Source organism: Saccostrea cucullata, unplaced genomic scaffold (assembly GCF_032062105.1).
Source record: "Saccostrea cucullata isolate Sc308-1 unplaced genomic scaffold, CSIRO_AGI_Scuc_v1 ctg8381, whole genome shotgun sequence".
NCBI lineage: Eukaryota > Metazoa > Mollusca > Bivalvia > Ostreida > Ostreidae > Saccostrea > Saccostrea cuccullata.
The window spans coordinates 1-20693 of NW_026927028.1; the positions used below are offsets into that span (position 1 = coordinate 1).

Below are 20693 nucleotides of genomic sequence, written 5' to 3' on the forward strand. Positions count from 1 at the left end.
TTGAAATTGATATATTTGGTCTTTAATCTATGATGAAAGTCAGGTTAAATCAGATAGAAACTGATTATCCCCTGTTCAGTGTTATAATATTGATAAACATTTTCGGCATTATTTTACAGAGTTATTTTTTTATGTCTGTCAGATATCTGCATGTATTATAATCTTGTACATTGTGTTATGCGAATTGTTGATTATTGATATTTGATATTCACTCAAAAAAAAATCCACAATGAAATTTATAGATACACAGTTTTATGTGTAACTATTGATAAATACACTGTAAATGTTCAATACTCAGTATATTTTAATTATACATATTGTATAACTTTGTGTATATAGTAGCTAAATACCACAGGTGCTTGACGTTTTTAACCTTTCTTTTCATAAATAAAAATTTCCCCATACTATATCAATTATTATAGTATGGGGAAATTTTTATGAAAAGAAAGGTTGAAACTTCAAGTGCCTGTGCTAAATATTGTTATTACATTGTTAATATTTCAGCATTAATAAATTATTTTTAAAAAAATACATATTTCAACTAAAGTAATGTATAGCAAGAATAATATCCTGTGCAGTTGTAATTTTTAAATAATTATAGGTCATGTAGATTGAGGGTTAAATTTGTTTTTGCATAAATATCATATACATAATGAAGAAATATGCATTTGCCATTCTTCTTTGCTTTTACTGATATGGTTAAAGGCCAAGAAATGCTCTGGTGTAAATTAATATAGTCATGCAATATCCATATTTGAAAATGATAAAAATATATTTGGGCCAGTGCATGAAATTAGAGTTTGCAGGGTAACTTAAATTTTTTTTTTTCTTTTCTTGGGCCTTTTAAATCATTACATTGTAAATTTTATAGAAATTTTTGGAGGAATATAATTTATTATGTGGAGGTTACATGTTTATTAAAAATGGTGCTCAGCTGTTATCAGAGTATAGAGTGCTTTAAGCTAATTCAATGTTCATGGTGCAAGGTAACTTGGTTATTACATTATATGTATAAACATGTATGTACTAGCATGTTTTGAATCAATAAATAATTATTGAGAATGTACTTTTGAGAGAGTTTTCTTTATAACCATTTTTCTTTGGTTGGAATAGCCCAGTTATATTGTAGAAAATGAAATTGTCTTCTTTTATTTAAAATTACCTTAGCATGAATTTTCATATTTATTAAGTTGCTCTGTATATTTGACAGATTGAATTCAGATTAATGGGGGGGGGGGGGGGGTGGGGGGGCATGGTTTGAAAAACATGAATATTGCTGTCAAATCATTATTACTTCAGACTGGTGCTCTGGGGAAGAAGATAATTATTTTTAATGAAATTACTTTAAATTCCCACCTGCATTACTATTATAATGCAGCCACATGTATATAATATGCTATGGATGTTTACAGTCTGAGACTGTACTCTGGTTTACGTATGAAACACTGATGCCCCTATATACACAGTATGAGGCACCTCATAGAAATATTTGTTCATTCATGCAAACTCCAGAGGTCTCGAGATCAAAGTCTGACAGGCAGAGCAAAAAATATATCTTTGAATATGGGAGCATGAGAATATCTGTAACACTTGTATGTGATAAAACGTTAAATACACAAAATATGTATTTAATATATCTATTTATTTCAATTTATATTATTTCATTTTTATTTTATGCCACCATAATTTTTTTTAATTTATTTTTAATTAATTTATTTATATAAAGGGGGGGGGGGGTTCTAACGGAAAAAAGAATGCCAACGGTACACATTTTAAGTTGTATTCAACTGTTGACCTTGACATTAGATAGTAAATAAACACTGAAAATGGCGGACAGCCTGTCCGTCTTGACAGTTTTTGTGTCCACTTTGCTGATCAGACAGGTAAGTTATGAAGAAATTGATAAATTGAAACACCATTTCACTTATTTCCCCCAAATATTCTTTTGCAAAAAGGCTGCTGAATATGCTTGTTATGAATGTTTTCTTTGTCAGCTGTTTTTCTGCGTCGATGTGGCGTGATTTCTATCGCTATCAGCTGTTTTTTGAGTGTTGTATAAGGATACACGTGGATTTGAATAGGCATAGCTAGAGGAATTAAAAAAAAACATAGACACCAAATGGAGATTGTAAAGAATAACTTTGTTATGAATCAATGCAGAGTTTTTTGTTCATTGTTACCAATCTTTTATTACCTGATTACGTCACCAAAATAAATGGAAGCACAATTTACTTGGAAAGACTTAAGGTAAGGTTTGCGTTAACAGGGAGATAACTCTTGCGAATCACCAAAGCGTTTGAAACAGGCAAATTTAAACCAGCGATGCTAAGCATCTCGGTAACGAATTTCCTCTGTCATACTTGATGTTTGTTGTCACTTAATGTTAGGACTAAAAACGAAGGACGTTTTCAGGAGAAATTCTTATAACAAATCAAAGCATAGGAATCTTAAAAGCCTTTGAGATTAGCATGATGCATGTGGATGAACCAATAAAGAAGGTCTTGTTCATTTTCGATACGAAACGTGGCAAGTTGAACAGTTGAACGGCAATTCCGATCAGAAGAAAGTCATTGACGCATTGTGCTGATGTGTGTTTCTCGCTTCACCTCTACACTGAAATTTTAAGTGAGAATGGGAAAGAAAAGAGAAAAGATCTGACAGTATCCTGTAAAGTATTATGCTATATGCAGTCCGAACCGGGAAGAAAAGTCACGGTGTATTTGACCATGTCCAATGATTATGTTGACAGTTTGGTTGTTGATAGTATTTTCATCAGGTAATTATTTTACTAGGCCTATTCATTTTACTGAAAGTTATGAATGATCTACTGACTAAAAACGATGAATAAACGGTGCAAGGATGTCAGGATGTGACTAATATCCCAACATTGCCAATAAATAAAAAAAAAAAATGCATTCATTCAAGAAATTATGAAAAATAAAATCCTTGCTGTTTAGGCCTCAGAACAGGTTTTCAATTGTTCAAGTTACCTTTATAAATGAGGTTTGATTTTGATTAATATCTCATTTTCTAATTAATAAAAAAGAGATACAGATTGTGCATGACAAGAACATTAATTTTCTTGATCAAGCATTTGCATTTCACTATTTTACAATAATTTCATATTGATTCTTCATTCATTATATTGGAAATTTATTCATTTCATCGAGTGAATGAAACTCAGTGCAATTCCTTATGCTATTCAAAAGCAATTCCTTAAATGTTATTGTAAAAATGAACACGTGATTTCAGATCATGGGTCATTAATTGGAATAGATAAGAACCAAAAAAAGTACTTCAGTGTTTTCTTAAAAGATTTGTGCCATCAATCAAAGTAGAGGTCATCCCATATCAGCTCAAGAATATTAAAGAAATTTGGATGGATCAAGCTAAGATGTTGAACCAGACATGGCAAAAAATCAATGGAGATTTGGAGAAGAACATCTGACTTGTTATACCAAATGCATATTTTTATATCTCTATAGATTATAGAAGAAAATTTAATGTTCAACAACATCTTATCTAGTATATACATGCTGTTTTCCATATATTTAGAAAAGATGTGTATGTGATGATTGCAGTTCATGCTCTGCTTGTCCATCTTTGAATTTGTTTTCAGTTTATAGGCTGTAATTGAAGGTTGCTTTTGTCTATACTTACATGTAACAAGTTTCTTAAAAGGGTTCGTAAAATTGCAAGGAAATTAATACATGAACAATTAAGATTAATATTTTTATTCATTAAATTTTGTTCTTACCAGGACCCAATATGCTCAATAAGTATTTCTGAAAACTGACGAGTTTTGTATATAAAGCTGCAGTGAACATATCTACTGTAACAGTTTAAAACATAACACTTGGCAATTGTAAGGTTGTTAATTTAGTAGGAATGATAAGACCAATTTATTAATCTAATAAAATTAATTTTTTTTCACAAAAACATGTAGTTTATTTAAAAATTGTTTACATTTATAATCTTTTAATTTTCTTCTGTATTTTGATTTTAAAAAGCAGAAAATTTTGTTATATTTAAATTATTATTTCATGGATATCAAGGAAATATATCTATCACTGTAGCATTGTTTCTTTTTACCTGTTCTTGACAAATATTTATCATAATGACAGTGTTATATCATTTTGCAGAATTTGTCTTTTCTCTGAAATCAGAAGTACTCTGTAAACTCATTAAAGTATGAATTGATGTCACTTAGAATTCATCTTTATTTTGTTCTGTCTGATATTTCAATATAGAGTCTAAGACTATCTAATCCAATGATTGAGCTAATGTCCATGAAGTGTAGAAATAGGCCATCTTTAAAAAATGTTTGGTTGTCGGCCTCTCCAGACCGACTGACTAAAATGACCAGACTGAAAACTTTTTTTTCAATGCAGGGCAGTATTTTTTTTCTTTTTATTTCTCTTATCCCCCTTAAAAAGTGTTGTTGAAGATTGTCTCACCTATTGACCCAATACTTTTACCCTGAGTCAAGAGAGGGCAAACAAACATTACTTTAAAGATAGCATTTCTACTCTTCAAAGTAAAGAAATAATTTAATTATAAAAAACAGCAGCTTCGTGGATGCAATGCTTACAACATTTCACTCAAAAAATGGCATACATGTACAGTGTATAATGACAGTCACCAACCATAACTGAATAAAGATATTTTGCTACAAAGATGTCTAGAAGTTACTACATGTTGGAATAACTAATCAGCATAAGGTCAAATTCATAGGCTTTTAATTGGTTTAGTTGCAACATGTTCTGAAGTATGTTTATACACATATACATGTACTTGTAAAGGTGTTGCAGTTTAAATCATGGACAATTTCATCAGAATATTCAGATGTAAAGATTGCCATAAATACTAGAGTTCTTCCATGGAATAAATTTTTAGACCATCATGTAGCACAGGAGGAGTTTTATTTTGAATATTTTTGGCCAATTTATGCCTAAAAACAATATCAAAAATAACATTTAGTCTTTAACATTCACCATGACAAGATGATATCAATGTTGTCTTTAAAAGTGTAGAAAAAGCCTGATTTTTATGTTCCGAACCCATAATATAGCCCCTGTTTCCATGGAAATAATATTGGGGACATACATATTTTTTCAGTTTAAATTAATGAAAATGATCAAATTAATAACTTCATGGATTTTGATGGAATCGGTAGATATGTAAAACGTTGGTTTTTATATTTTTGTTGCCATGGCAACGGTTTCACTTTATCAAGGAAAATTGAAAAATCTTCTTTTTTACCCAAATTTTCACATTTTTGATAAAGGAAAATTAAAAGTTTAAATAATAGAAGCATGAATTATACTAATTCCGGTCGTTTTGATGATAAAAGTTTGATAATTTATAGAGTAAATCAATTTTTTCACTGAAAATGATATTCGAGGTGAAATATGAAATACGTTAAATTTGGCGTCTTTTACTCAAAAAATGAGACGGGCAATATCTTTGAAAATCATACTAAGTGATGAAGCTAATCTCCCTGAATAAATTGATATATAGCATGTTTGCATATTAAAAAAAATATGAGTTGGAGGGAGACGCAAACCTTACCTTAAAGTACGTGCATATTCTCACACAAAAGCGGCTCTGAAAAAAATCAAAATTTCCCTACAATAATATTGAACAGATCTATAGGAAGTAATTTTAGCTGGAGGACCTAACAACGTTTTATTGGAGGGGGGGGGGACTACAAAATAATCCTTGAGGGTGGGGGGGGGGGGCTTCTAAAAATAGAAATCCTTGACAAATGAGAAAAAAATATGTTTTTCTATAGTAATTTTTTACTACATTGTATCTGCTAAATTAGATAGACTGTTTTTTCGTTAAAATGATATTGTCCTACGCACCTAGTTGGCTTGTTCAGAGACACTGTAGTGAGTTAGATTATTTTACTTCTAGGAAAATAGTTTATAATCTTAGTAGTGATCATGAAAATTAATAAGAGGATGTTTTAATGAGTGCAGTAATACATGAGTAATTTTTTTTATTTCAGGTCGATGCTTATTACTGTGATAGTGGAAAGTAAGTTCTTATAATTACTGTAATTTTAATTAAAGGTACACCTCATGAGTAATATACTCTATGTGAAGGCCTACTTAAATTGCCATATTTAAAATTTAGTGCAAAAGCTAGGTATTAGTTATTGTGGTATTTATGAATTAGCACTACATATTTTCATGCCGTTTATTGTATTTATAAATGATTTCTTACGAGTTAGTGGTAGTCATGAATTAGATTTTGCTTTTTTTTTTTTAAAGCTAATATATACACGTACACATAAAGTACTCAGTAAGTAGAAGGGTATTTCACATATTGTTGTTTAGTTAGCCCCTTTGGGGTGGGGATGGGAGGCAATCAGATTAAAATCAGATCTTTGTTATGCTCCGAAATTCTGATGGTTGCTTAAAATTTCAGAGGGTAACAAAGATCCTGATGGTCGGGGGAGCTAAGGACATTGTTTTCCAGTCAGTTGGAGGCATAATTGTTTTCTTTCTATCTGCATTAAGTACCTTATGAAACATGTGTTTATAAACCCTGTTCATTAGTTCTACTATGCTACAACAGATTAATTAATGCCATAATTATATGTATACCCACTATGTTGCTTTTATTACCATAGCAACCAGTGTTGATAGTGAACTGAAGGATTAATCAATTTAAAAGATTATTGCAAAATAGAAAATATTAATTTAAATGTTTTACAAAAAAAAGTTGGAAAGAAAAAGAATCTAGGCTATTACACTTTTGTCTAGATTTAAAACTCACACATTTCTATTAAAAGCCTATGCATTATTTATCATGTTTATTTCACATATTATACTGTTTGACTTTTTGATTTCTAGGTGTGAGAACAATGAATACTGCTGTGGAGAAAACATATGTTGTGTTTCATACACAGTTTGGGAGCTGTGGTATTTCTGGTAAGTCATGAATTCCCCCCCCCCCTCCCCAACATAATACAGTCATGCTTTCTAGTCACCAACATGGCACAGTGGTAAGAGAATCTGCTTTAGAGTCACGAAGTAAGGAGTGATTTTTCGTCACGGGTTCAAATCCAACAGTGGGATGTGGAAACCGATCCTTCAGATGAGAGCGTATAAACTGAGGATCCATGTCACAGTTGATGCTGGCACCAAAAAAACCCCTCACTGTTCAATTGTCCTGAGGGCCCTGTATATAGGTCTTAATTTGCAACTCTCCACTGACAAGCACTGGTACTTGTGGACAGACCCCCCCTACCCAACATTCAACCCCGGGGCTTGTTGGACATTTTTTTCAAAGGGGGGTAAGGTGGGGGTCCTGTTCACAAGTACCTGTGCTGACAAGTGGTGGTAACTCTGTAAGAGTAAAATATTCTGAAGAGGGAAGTTAAACATCAAACAAACAAATAATTCTTTCTCTATCGGAAATAAGGATACAAATTTGTGCTGTTTCAAGAGAATGAAAGATTTGCTTATAATTAGAGTTTCTCTAGTCAGTATCATTTTAAATTATAACATTTATGAAATTAACATCAACATGATCAATGAAAACAAACAACAATCATCAACATGATACATTCTTTTTTTTTTTTTAGTTTTGTTTGCGTGTTGTTATTTGAGGCCTTTATATACATGTAATAAACTTCTTTGCTTTTTCAGGTTTGGTTTGGTGTTTTTCATGATCTTGTTAACTTCCTGTATATACATGTGGCGATCTGGATACAGAGAGAGAATTATTTATTTTGGAACAATCCCTCCATCCTATAGTCCTTTGTCTCACAAAGAAGCACATTTACATACCGTAAGTCACAAAGAAAAACAAGAATTCTTACTGAACTTTTATTCTTGAGCAGCAAATATCTGCAAGTTTCACAACCTTTTTTTACTCTTGAATATTTTTCATCGCAAACCAATTATTCACCTTTATATTTATGTACGTGTAAGATGTTGAATCTGTTGCGAAAATTGGTAAATTTAGTTGCAGATTGATTTCAGACTGAAAAATTGCAAATAAAAGTTGTTGCAAATGATTAATATTTATACATGTATGTAGAAAATGCATATTTTTAGCTCTACTGGTCAGAGACCAGAAGAGCTTATGCGATAGTAATGCGTCCGTCGTCCGTCCGTCTGTCTGTCTGTCTGTCTGTCTGTCTGTCCGTCTGTAAACAATTTTTCAAAATGCTACTCCTTCTACAGTTTTGGTCTGATTTCAATATAACTTGGCACACAAGTAGACTACACTAAGATACATAATTCTGTGTATCCGTTTTTGATTTCGATGAACGGTGTTGCTTTTGTTACTAAAAATAGAAATTTTTGTGAAAATCATTCAAAATGCTACTCCTCCTACAGTTTTGGTCTGATTTCAATATGACTTGGCATACAAGTAGACTACACTAAGATACATAATTCTGTGTATCAGTTTATGATTTCCATGAACGGTGTTGCCGTTGTTACTAAAAATAGAATTTTTTGTGAAAATCATTCAAAATGCTACTCCTCCTACAGTTTTGGTCAGATTTCAATATAACTTGGCACACAAGTAGACTATACTAAGATACATAATTTTGTTGAATGGTTTTTGATTTCGATGAGCGGTGTTGCTGTTGTTACTAAAAATAGAATTTTTTGTGAAAATCATTCAAAATGCTACTCCTCCTACAGTTTAAATCTGATTTCAGTATAACTTGGCACACAAGTAGACTACACTAAGATACATAATTCTGTTTAGCGGTTTTTGATTTCCTTGAACGGTGTTGCCGTTGTTACTAAAAATAGAATTTTTTGTGAAAATCATTCAAAATGCTACTCCTCCTACAGTTTTGGTCTGATTTCAATATAACTTGGCACACAAGTAGATTACACTAAGATACATAATTCTGTATATAGATTTTTGTTTCAATGAACGGTGTTGCTGTTGTTACTTAAAAAAGAAATTTCTTTGAAATACATTCAAAATGCTACTCCTCCTACAGTTTTGGTCTGATTTCAATATAACTTGGCACACAAGTAGACTACACTAAGATACATAATTCTGTGTATCGGTTTTTGTCATTATTCTATTTATTGCTTTTGTAAAGTTTTATATCCCAACTGCTACTTTTCTCTTTCTTTATTATAACTGCAAACCAGTAGAGCTTCAGTCTCGACAGAGACTACTGGTTTTCAAATGTATGTATTATTGCTAGAGAAATGTGAGAAATGCTTAAAAAAAGATGAAAGAAAGACATCTGTTTTGAAAACATGCTTATATATTTTAATGGAAAAAAACCTGTTTCCAACTTTCAGTAAAGTTGCATGCTATACTGTAGTACAAATGATTTATATAATTTTTGTTGGTTCAGAACTTTGCAGCACTTTTCTAGTCTGAATTTTACCTGACAATTTTTTTTTTGTTTTTTATTTTGTAGTCCCGATACTCAGATGAATTTGGTCCCTTGTCAGGAAATCCAAGAATGTCACCACCCGCTTACGACGAGGTCGTCGTCCATGGTTACCATCAGAAGCTTCCCCAGTGAATATTGTGAAATATCGACAAGTGTTGCCAGGTCACTACTTAAAGTGAGGAATAGAATTATTGAGTTGTTGATGGAATATGAAAACAAAAAAGTATTTATTTCATAATTCTATGTATTACTTGCTGAGCGTTTTTTTTTTTGAGATAGACATTGATTAAAAAAGGTGCGCTTTAAGGTACTGGCACATTTTTTCAGGTCAAGGTTACATTTAAAGCAATATGAGCTGCAACTTTGATGTCGGATTTTTTTGTTGCAAAATTGTAAATAATTATTTCAATGACAGAAAAATAATGTTGATAAACTTCTGTTGTTCATATTTGCGATGGAAGAACTATAATTTATAAGTTTCGATTGAATCAAAATTACATTATTGTCATCCTGTACAATAATGACTTCTTGTATAAAACTGTATATTGGATTGTATATAGAAGTCTTTCTTCTGCTTTGTTTTAGTCTAATTGATCATAAAGGTTAAAGCCACATACAAATTTATCATAATAACACATTTTCACAGCAAAATAAGATTTTCAAAATTGCAGCTCATATTGCTTTAAGATTTTAATTACTTTTTAAAAAAAAAATTTTGTTTTTTCATAAGCTTTAAACGAGGAGAGATATATTTTATTTCAGATTAAATTTCAAAAAGAATGATCCTTAGTCATCAATTGTCATTGTACAATCAGACCTGAAAATTGACTTACACCGTACCTTAATTATTTAAACATGTTAAAGATACATGTAGATGCTAGAAATATTTTTTTTTACATATTTGTTGATTGTTGTCAAGTTGAATCATTTTGTTGCTGAAGTAATGAAAGTATATATATATGTAAATACTTCTACAAAAAAATTCTTAAAAAATCAAAATACTACTGCAACAATGACATTGTTAATTAATAATAATTAACATTTAGTTGTTTGATATTGTGTATGTGTATTTCTGTGCAATAATGATTATAAATCTAATGTTGTTGATAAAGTCTTAGCTAAATAACAACATACTGGGGTTTAAAATGAACCCCCAGAACAGTCATGTTTCATTTATATGAAAGATATTTCTCAATCATTGGTTCAAATTTCATCCATATATACATGTAAGAGGAAGGGATTTCCCCGATGCCAGACAATGGCCAGTTAATACTTACTGTACAGTTGATTCAAATAGTATCTTGCCAAGTAATCGAGTCACAAAATTTCTCTTTTAAAGAAAAGTTTGAAATTCATGGATGTAATGACAAACAAATTGAAGTTGTAGTCACAAAATCTCTCTTTCAAAGAAAAGTCTGAAATTTATGTATGTATGACTAACTTCAAGGAAAAACATATAAAAGAAAGTTTCCCACATCATTTGATATGGAACAAGTCATTCATTTTATCATTGGTCAATAAGGGGCCACTTATCAGTTGGATTTGGCAACATTACGTTCAGACAATGGCCTTTAATTCATTTTAATTAATTGCTACTTCATTACATTGATTGCTGAATCTCATTTTATGTGATGTAACTGTAGTTCATCAGAACTGAAAGTTAATTTTGTGACATGCAAAAAAAAAAAAAAAAAAAAAAAAATCAAAAACGATACTCCCCTCTCCCCCTTTCTTAAAATTATTTCAGTTTTTGTTAATTTTTTTTAAGCTTATTTAGATGGTAATTCTAAAAAAAGGACTATCTTTTTAAATGTATTCACTTCTCTTATTAGATGAAACAAAATTGATTAAATGTCAGATTAAAAAAAAGGATTTTTTTTAAAAAGCTATCTTTTGAGAAAGCAATTGACAACACAGGAATGAAAGTCAGGGTTGTTTTTTTTTTCATGTTCAGAGCTGAAGATGTATTATGTATATGTACATGGTTGGTATTGTAGAGTATTTTTTAAAAAAATATTGGTGTAAAGAGTTTTAGTTTATGAATCTATTGTTATTTTATTATTGATTTTTTTGTTTGATTGTCAGAGGATGTCAAAGTCTACTTTCATCCATGGAGATACATGTATGGACTCCATTTAATCATTTGATGTTAGTTCCATTTTCTTTTGTAATTAGTTATATTTTTTTCACGTATATTTGTTTTTGGTTCGTAATACTCACATTTGTGGTCAAGACAGACATGTCCATATATTTTCAGGAAAAATTGTAAGGATTTTTCAAGGAGTGTTTTGCGTAACATTCAAGGAAAAAATTTGAGGAATGCTTTTTTGCATTTTCCATGTTTTCACCAGCTTGAATTATATAGAAACAGAAAGATTACATTTAGTTATTATATTGTTAATTTCAGTGTTTAGAAATCATCTTTTGCATGCAACTTTCAAACAAATTTAATGTAGCCTTTACAGGCCAAGTAACTGAAACATATTTATGGATAAAATTTGTCTTGAAAGTACATGTATCAATACTCCCGTTTGCATTTTACTTGAATGCAGTAGCCTGGGGCACAAAGTTAACAAAATTTTCCACATATCCCTCACTTTTTACATTAAAAAAATACTAGTGTATTGTCAGGAATTAGACTGACATTATTAAGCTGGTACTTAATATTAAAAACCATCCAAATTCAATCAATGGCTAATTTAAAAAAAAATGAGTGCATTTTGCACATTGCATGTTTGTTTTTTCTTTTTTTTATGTTGGGACAATTGTTGTTTTGTTTTAATTGAATCTTTATCCCATTTTTGCTCATATACATTTTTTGATCTCATCCTATAGTTTTAAGTTTAATAACCAATTAAGTCCTAAAGAATATTAAAATCAGACAGTAAAAACAGAAGAGAGTTAGGACTTACTAATTAGCAATAAGAATATTCTTCCTGTTTAAAGTGAACAACAGCAGTGCAACAGAAAAAAAAACGAAACTGGCAAAAATAAATTTTACTTTTAAGTACATGTTATATACCTTGTCTAAGTTTATTTCCATCAATGCTGGTGTTTCACTGCAATTTGTCATTTCCCACTGTGTTTACACAATCAGTATGTAAATGCATGTATCATTTATTCAGCATTTCAGGGTTCACACAGTATTTCAGTTTGATTAATCATTTACAAAGTGTTTAAGTTCATTATTAAGTGAAAATTGGTATAAATGTTTTTGTAACTTTGCAGAGTTTTGTTGTGTTACATTGTATTAGTTGTAGATCACTTTTATTGCCCATATAGTTTATCAACATCAGTCATGGCATTTTCCTTCTGCAAGATAAGAAGTAATTTACTCTTGTAAGAAAAAAAAAATAAGATAAAGATTATTATAGAGTGTTTCTTTCAGATTATGAAATATGTAAACCCCCAATTTTCTTTCCTTTTTTCTGCTTTCTCAGAAAAAGAGAACATTTTCTTGTTAGGTTCAAGCAAAACACATTAAAGATCTTAAACTACCCACCCAGTTGTTTTGTAAAACTGAAAGATGTTTTTTTTCTCTCTCTCCAGGAAAACATGAAATATTGTTAGTCTTGTTTATTGAAATCTGTGATCATGTCTCGTAATTGTGATATCATGTTTTGTAAAAATCATTTATCATGAATGTTGATTGTGATATAGTATTTTTTTGTCTCGCTGTAAATTATTAAATCATCTCTATTTTAAATTGTTTTAATGTTTTTGTTATATAGGAATGAAATATGTGGAGATTACGAAGAGTAATCAAGCTCAGAAGTCCATACAACAATGCAAAATGAGAGCGGAGCAAACACGGACCTCTGAAACATCAGAAGTGGGATCAGATGCCATGGAGGAGTGAGCATCCCCTGATGACTGGCCCCACTCGCCATGTGTTCCTTGTCATTATCGGGAAATAACAGGAAAATCCGTCGTCAATTCAGGGTATAAATAATGGACTAGCAATTAGTATGAAAAATGTCAGTCACCATTTGACATTTGCTGACAAGGTCATTGTATCGACCGTAAAACTTACGAAATGATGACTTTAAACGAGATTGCTGATATGCTGATGTTTGATGAATTTAAGACACCTAGCAAAATTGATAGGCATCATTTTGGGGGTGGTTTACAATGTTTTAAAGAAACATTTAACAGTAAAAAAGCTTAGGACTCCATGGTCACCCTATTTTTTAAAAATGAGTGAAAACAACAACGTGTAAGAATATCTAAATAATTATTTTAAAAAATCAAAAATTGAAGTTATCCACATTTGTCTGAACTTCAATCAGATAGTGAAAGTGATTTCATTGCTTTAAACCTCAAAACAAATTTACAATAAGATACACCTGACAAAAACAGCCAAGGTCTGAAAAAAGTAAAGAATTTCAAAAGCACAAAAATAGTTTTATATGTCATTTTCTTAAATATTAGTACTCTTGTTCAATTCCTATTCAGGGAGGCAGTACAATATCTGGAGAAGTCTAGAATGCAAATTTTTGCCAAAAAAAAATCGAAAGGTTTATGGGAGGATGGAACCAGAATCAGGAACCCACTACTTTAAATTTCGTCATGACAGCGTCCTAACCCACAGGCCATGAAGAATAAAGTAGTTTTGGGGATAAACAGAAAGTTAATGTTTTATCAAACCAACAATATTCGCCAGATCTTTCATTCTTTCACTTGTTTCTTTTTCCAAACTTGAAAAAAACACCATTCAGAAAGAAGAAACAAGTCAAGGAAATCATAGGATCTGCCATATTCCAGTATACGAAGGGCAATACTCAAAAATGCGTATTAAAAACAATCAGAAATTGGATAAAAATGTGTTTCAATTAGAAGAAAATATTTAAGTAAAATCATTGAGGCTAAATCCTTGAAATGCGTTTTTGTTGCTTTATGAGCACCGAGGACATTATTTATTGAACAGCCCTCGTATGTACAAAACAATCGAATCGGTCTCTGTTTTTAGAAGACCTATTTTCTGTGGTATTCATATGAAGCAGAACTCTTTCAAAAATCTTATACATGAAAAGAAAACACTTTATGTTGCATTCATATACTTTCATTCATATGTCAACTCGATATATTCCAGTGAACTTGAAATAAATGACACCAAAGAAACTGCAACATTCTTTTCAAATTTGGATACTGTAAAATCACAAATTTTCGTGGGGACAAATTTTCGAGGTTTGAGGAAAAACGTTTGGTTTGTGGGGACTTGAATTTGTGGTTGGAGAATGTTAAGTAGTAATGTTAATTAAATTTTACATTTCGTCATGGTCATAAATTCTCTCTATGTCTCGAAAACAACAAAAATTAAACCCCACGCAAATTAGTGATTTCACATTATTATACTATGTCTAGGAAAAAATTGATGATAACGACAAAATTTTATGATAAACGTAATACGACTAAATACTATCGTCAACTTCCCTTATTTTTGTAGCAATATCGTAAATCACTATCACTTTTTTGCATGCATGTAAGGTTATAAATGTCTCCCAGATGATTCGATGTGGAAGAGCCTGACCCACGAAAGAACAATTTATAAAGCGAGGCAAGTTAATGACAAGAAAAATGATTAATCAAGAAAATCAACAGACTTGTTTAAATTCTTCATGTCGATTTAATGACGTCAGCAGGTACAAGCTATAATTAAGTCCAAGTGACTGAGGTTTTTCAAACAAGTTGCTAGACCCTTACCTACACACTGGATTGTCAACAGCCGTTTGACCAATCATGACAAGGAGCATACGATGGGCGTAACCAGTAAACAAGGAATGCTTAATCTTCTATGGCACCTGATCCCACATCTGAATTTTTAGAGGTCCGTGTTTGCTCTGCTCCTTCTTTGTTAAGTTTGTATTGTATAAGGTATGTTATTTGTGACAATCTGAGGAAAATTTTAAAGTAATTTTCCTTCTGAAACTTAATTGAAATACATGTATATATGTCTGATACACGACCATTGCATGCATCAAATATTTAGACTAGTAACTTTGCGGATTTGCTTTGTATTCCTAATGTTTTTTTTTTTTTTTTTTAGAAAATTTAAAAAATGTATGACAATCTACAAAGATGTATTCTAAGTTTAACTAAGTTCTCATATATTTAATGATTTAGTCGGGGGGAGGGGGTTTACTTAAATTCTAAGTAATATCATAAATGACCTAAGTTTAAAATGCTTCATGATCCCGGGGCCAGGGGTTAAAATGTTTGCATCGTTGTAAGACATCTTTCTATTTCATCACGATAAAGTTAAAAAAATGTTTAGAAATTTAAATCAAACATTAACATCAAAACGGACTATTTACTAATACTTTTACAGATATTAATAAAGCTTATTGACAATATACGTGTATATTTGTTTTGACAATAAAAATGGAACTCGTAAATTTACTTCCATTCTTATTTGTCACCTACTAAATTATTACATTTAAAAACGTAATTGACTGTACACAAAAGTACTCTGACGCTGGTGTTTTTAATCATAATTCAATCATTATAGACTAATTTGGTATATCATTTTTAATTTTAGACAATATTTTATTCACAGTTGTTATTGTGAAAAGGATTGGACAGCAGGCTCGGCCTATTTTAGCCCCCATTTTTAATTTGGAATAAAAGACACCACAGAGTCCGAGTCTGACACATCTGTTACATATTGGGATATTTTTCTAGAAAATTACATTAATCATATACTCTATCCATAAAAGTTTATGATTAAATGAGGAACAGTTGCATTGTCCATTTTCCCCTATATATTTTTACATAAACGATTATTGAATTTATATATCTCCAAGGTGATTCGACTCACTTTTAAAAGCATGTTCTACATACAAGCCATTTCTAAAATGAGAAAAGCTGTTGACAAATAAGCTGATGATACAAGTATATTAACAGTCTCGTTAAAAATAATGATTTTGCGAATTCTATTGTCATTACAATGACGTATAAAGCAAATGCAATTTATCATCAAGTAACTGTTGACTCATTTTTCAAACCATTCTATTATTTACATACTCAAGAGGAGTTTCCATTGCGCAATATTTCGCGCATCAAAGTAAAATGAAGCGTAATCACTGTTTTAAAGAAACTTTTTTCATTTCATTGATAAAATTAAACAAAATTAAGCAATTAGAGGTTTAAAAATGTAATTACAATTTTATATAACTGATTTTTGAACCGATTTTGCAATTCATAGGTAGGTTGACGTCGTAACAGTGTGTTTTTGACGTTATGATAATCTGTATATCTTAAAGAAAGGGGTAATAATAAAAATGTTATTAAAGAAAAAGTAATAAACATACGCTCTTCAAAATATAGAAATTGATAATGTTTTCATTATTATCATTATGTTTTCATATAAATCCCCTGTGCCCGTCATATTTTGTAGTACTCTATAAAAACAGGAAAAGTCGTTAATTTTGAGACACCCCCTCTGGTTACAAGACGGTAGAATTTGTGCTTCTTACATATATTGTATAATATAGTATTACTCATCAAATATTATCGTTTAAACAAAAAGGCTATTGTAGTCTTTGGATAATTGCTATAAATTGGTATTTTCCTATATAATCCTATAGTAAATATACCTGTATTTTGAGACGGTCCATCAAAAATACCTGGACTGTAGATTTTCCCCAAACTTTGCATATACACTAAAGTTAATGTAAGTCATATGTGGTATAAAAATGAAAAGTTTTTTATTGTAGTTTTTACACAATAAAACCCCAGTCGGCCCCCTTAAATGCCTACAAACATTTCCGTTTAACTGATCACAAAAAGGAGCACACAGCAGATGTGGTTGGTCGACAAGTTACCATGTACTCCTCCATGGTACCTAGCGGCTCCCAATTAGACGTTTTAAAGATCCGTGTTTGCCTTGTTCCATTTTTATATATATCGTTCAAATGAAAGGATTTATAGCCCAGAATTCGCATTAATACCATTTTACTGCATATGTAAACATGAGAAGTCTGTGACGATACATATAATCGTTCTGCACAGATTTGGTCGACAAGGTTTTTGTCAACCCATGTTGAGAGTATATATCCACACACACTGTCGCCGATATCAATATATGAAATATATTGAGATAACGAACAGTATTCAAGCTCAAATGTCCATTAAACAATACAAACGTGGAACAGAGCAAACACAGAGCTTCAAAATATTAGATGTGGGATCAGGTGCCATTGAGGGGCGAGCATACCTTTTTAACCGATCATACCCGTTTTATGGTCCTCGTCATGATCGGGAAACGCAGAAAAATCAGTCGACAATTCAGTGTGTAAATTATGGTTAAAAAACATAAAAACGTCAGTCAGCTTTTGACTTACAGGTGATAAATTGTATTTGCTGACACCGTCATTGTATCGACCATAGAACTTACAAAATGACTTTAAATGAGACTGCTGATATTCTTGTTTCATCAACATGTAAATAACCTTCCTCGTCTTAGAAATTGCTGATACGTGGAACATGCTCTTGGGTATCAAATAAACCGAGAGATGTAAACACCATATGCATGTGATGAAGGTATATTGCTACATAACTAAGCTAGGGAAGTGGACGATTGAAAAGTTATTCATCATGTTTATTATATAACTTAGTTGGTAGATTACCATTAACTATTACCAAGTAAAATATCCAAATGTAAAACAGATGTGTCAGACTCTGTGGTATCTTTTATTTCAAGTTTTTCGGGATATACCTTATCAACATAAGAATGAAAGTAAATATTGTTAATTGACAATATGTCGTCGATATATCTAAATGTCGAGTGGAAAGTCACATCAGATGTTTTTTTTTCTTTCCACTTATAAGATTATATGAATAAAAAATAGGTCTGCTAATAACGGTGCGCAATTGGTATCCATGGGAATTACAATAGACTGTTGGAAGACATGGACTCAAAAAACAACATAGATATTGTCAATCAGAAACTCAATCAGAAATACCACATTAATATTTGCAGTTAGGAAAGCTACATAATATCGTCGTCGCGAGTTCGAATCAGTCTTCGTGACGTGGGGACTTGTCCCTTGGATAAGAACTATAAACTGAGTCCTGAATAGCGGTAGGTGCTGGCATGAAAAACATCCATCATTGCTTCTTGGCCACGAGTGCAGAATATGTCTATAAATGTATTTGAAACTTTTTTCGTCTCAGTTCGAGTAAAAGAGGTCTCGAAATGGACTTTAAACAAATTAAGAAACATAATGTCGTCGACAATTTGTACAGAACGACAAAACTGCACATCATTATACATATCTTATACCATCTTCGCTAGCCAAGGGTTTCTGATACGCTACTCTCCTCATAATCCCTTGGGTTCATGAGGAGAGTAGCGCATCAGAAACCCTTGGCTAGCGAAGATGATCTTATACACTCACGATTGAAATAAGTAAATCAATGCTATTTTTGATCAGTTTATTGGTTTTACTAACTGTTGTTTGCATCAACTTGTTTCATTATATTACTAGTGTCTGAGCGTGGAGTTGTTTTTAAATAGTCTTATCTATTGAGTGCATTTTTCACACGTCTTAGTAATTCTTTTCTATATCTATACATTGAATCATCTTTGACAATTCTATCACAGTTCATGCCATAGTTCCAATCACAGGTTCGATAATGATATATTAAAGCAACGGTTTCTGGAATTGAAACGGTCTTAAAATTTTCCTTAATAGGTCTACTTAAATGGTGAATTCCTTGTTCAAAAACTCTTAATGGATAAGCAATCATTTTTGTTCTAACTTTACTGACTGTTGAAGTTCGCATTGTAACGTTTGACGTCAGAAGTTGAATAAATTCATCATTTTTGACTGGCTCTTGGTTTACAAAGTTAGAATCAAAGAAAACACTTTGAAATCTAAAAACAGCCACATCTTCCTGCTTTGAAAGGGAGTCCCTGGCCAAGGTGTGTAAATAAGGTAACATGGAATTCCATGTTTCTGTTTGTTGAGGAACGATAAATTCGTCAATGTCATTAAAAGACACAAACTCCGACACACGAATATTTCTATACATGCAATCCCAAATAGCAGCGGATTGTCCATGATACCAAATTTCATGTGACTCCATTGTCAAATTCCAAGGGAAATGTGTAACAATCCCCTGTTCTGAATAATACTGAAGCAATTGGTTGATATCACGTCTTTCTTGTTGTATCAAATATAAATATGTTCTGTACCTAACATTCTGGACAGTTCTGTAAATTCAGTTAATCTTAATACAGTGGACCCTCACTTATCCGGACACTTTGGTTCCCAGTCACTTTGTCCGGATATGTGAAGCGTCCGGATACGTGAATCACTAGTTAACAAAAAAAAATAACATTTCAAAAATTCCGTCCTGATGAAAATTCGTCCGGATACTGAAGCATCCGGATATCTGGCGTCCGGATATCTGAAGGTCCACTGTATATTGATAACTCCGAACAGGGGAGGGACGCACGTGGAAAACTTGAATTTAAACTGTTGTTCAGTGACTTCAGGTAGGACTTTTATGGGTACAATCTGCTTCATATCTTCATCGTTAGTCAAATTTACATTTTGAACCCTACCACATTTTGGGGGTACTTCACATGAGCACAGATAAACTGAATTATCTCTTTAACGTGGCTTTCACACGTTGGGTAGAACTGCACCTCCGATTGAAAACCTCGTTAGTGTCATTGCTTTGCAAAAGACACCACAATCTGATGAAATTACGCGCTCTACCAATCAGTATAAAACGAACAAATTGGCGTCCTCGCGTGTATCAAAAAAGACGGAATACAGATATATCCAATTATAAGGAAATCTTTCTCTAAAGTTATAATTCATGTAGATTTGAACAAACTTGAATCTACCCTACCACAGGATGCTTCTACATGAGATTCATCTTTCCTGGCCCAGTGGTTTTTGAGGAGAAGATTTTTAAAGATTTTTTCTATATATTCATATGTTTAACTTTGATACCCCATTGTGGCACCACCCTTCCGGGGGTGGGGGGGGGTGGGGGGGTGTCATGATTTGAAGAAACTTGAATCTACACTACCTGAGGATGCCTCCACAATTGAGTCTCATCTTTCCTGGCTCAATTGTTCTTGAGAAGATTTTTAAAATATACCAATAATTTTTCACTACTTAATAATTTATTTTCTCCCCTTGAAGAGAGCGTGACCTTTCATTTGAACAAACTTGAATCCACTTTACCAAAGGATGTTTTGTGGCAAGTGAGCTAAAAGATCTATAACAATGACTGACTGCCTAATTTAAATGTAAAATATATATTATACATCAAAATAAACTCT

The 20693-nt window shown here is 31.7% G+C and overlaps 1 protein-coding gene and 1 pseudogene across 1 annotated transcript; one reads left to right on the top strand and one right to left on the bottom strand.

Moving 5' to 3' along the window:
* The first annotated feature begins 1790 nt into the window (after positions 1-1790).
* LOC134273298 (uncharacterized) lies at positions 1791-9736 on the top strand. The gene is made up of 5 exons (XM_062755487.1): positions 1791-1883; positions 6014-6042; positions 6864-6941; positions 7662-7803; positions 9416-9736. Exons 1-5 carry the CDS (start codon positions 1827-1829, stop codon positions 9521-9523), a joined length of 414 nt encoding a protein of 137 aa, XP_062611471.1. The 5' UTR covers positions 1791-1826; the 3' UTR covers positions 9524-9736.
* Positions 9737-18838: 9102 nt separating this feature from the next.
* On the bottom strand, positions 18839-20223 carry LOC134273297 (beta-1,4-galactosyltransferase galt-1-like; annotated as a pseudogene).
* Between the last annotated feature and the right edge of the window lie 470 nt (positions 20224-20693).

What these genes read in the sequence shown, in the direction of transcription:
- LOC134273298 (XM_062755487.1), top strand. Translation starts at nt 1,827, where the DNA reads ATGGCGGACAGCCTGTCCGTCTTGACAGTTTTTGTGTCCACTTTGCTG. An exon ending in TGGGAGCTGTGGTATTTCTG is followed by an intron (nt 6,942 to 7,661) that starts GTAAGTCATGAA and finishes TTGCTTTTTCAG; the next exon opens with GTTTGGTTTGGTGTTTTTCA. An exon ending in AAGAAGCACATTTACATACC is followed by an intron (nt 7,804 to 9,415) that starts GTAAGTCACAAA and finishes TTTATTTTGTAG; the next exon opens with TCCCGATACTCAGATGAATT.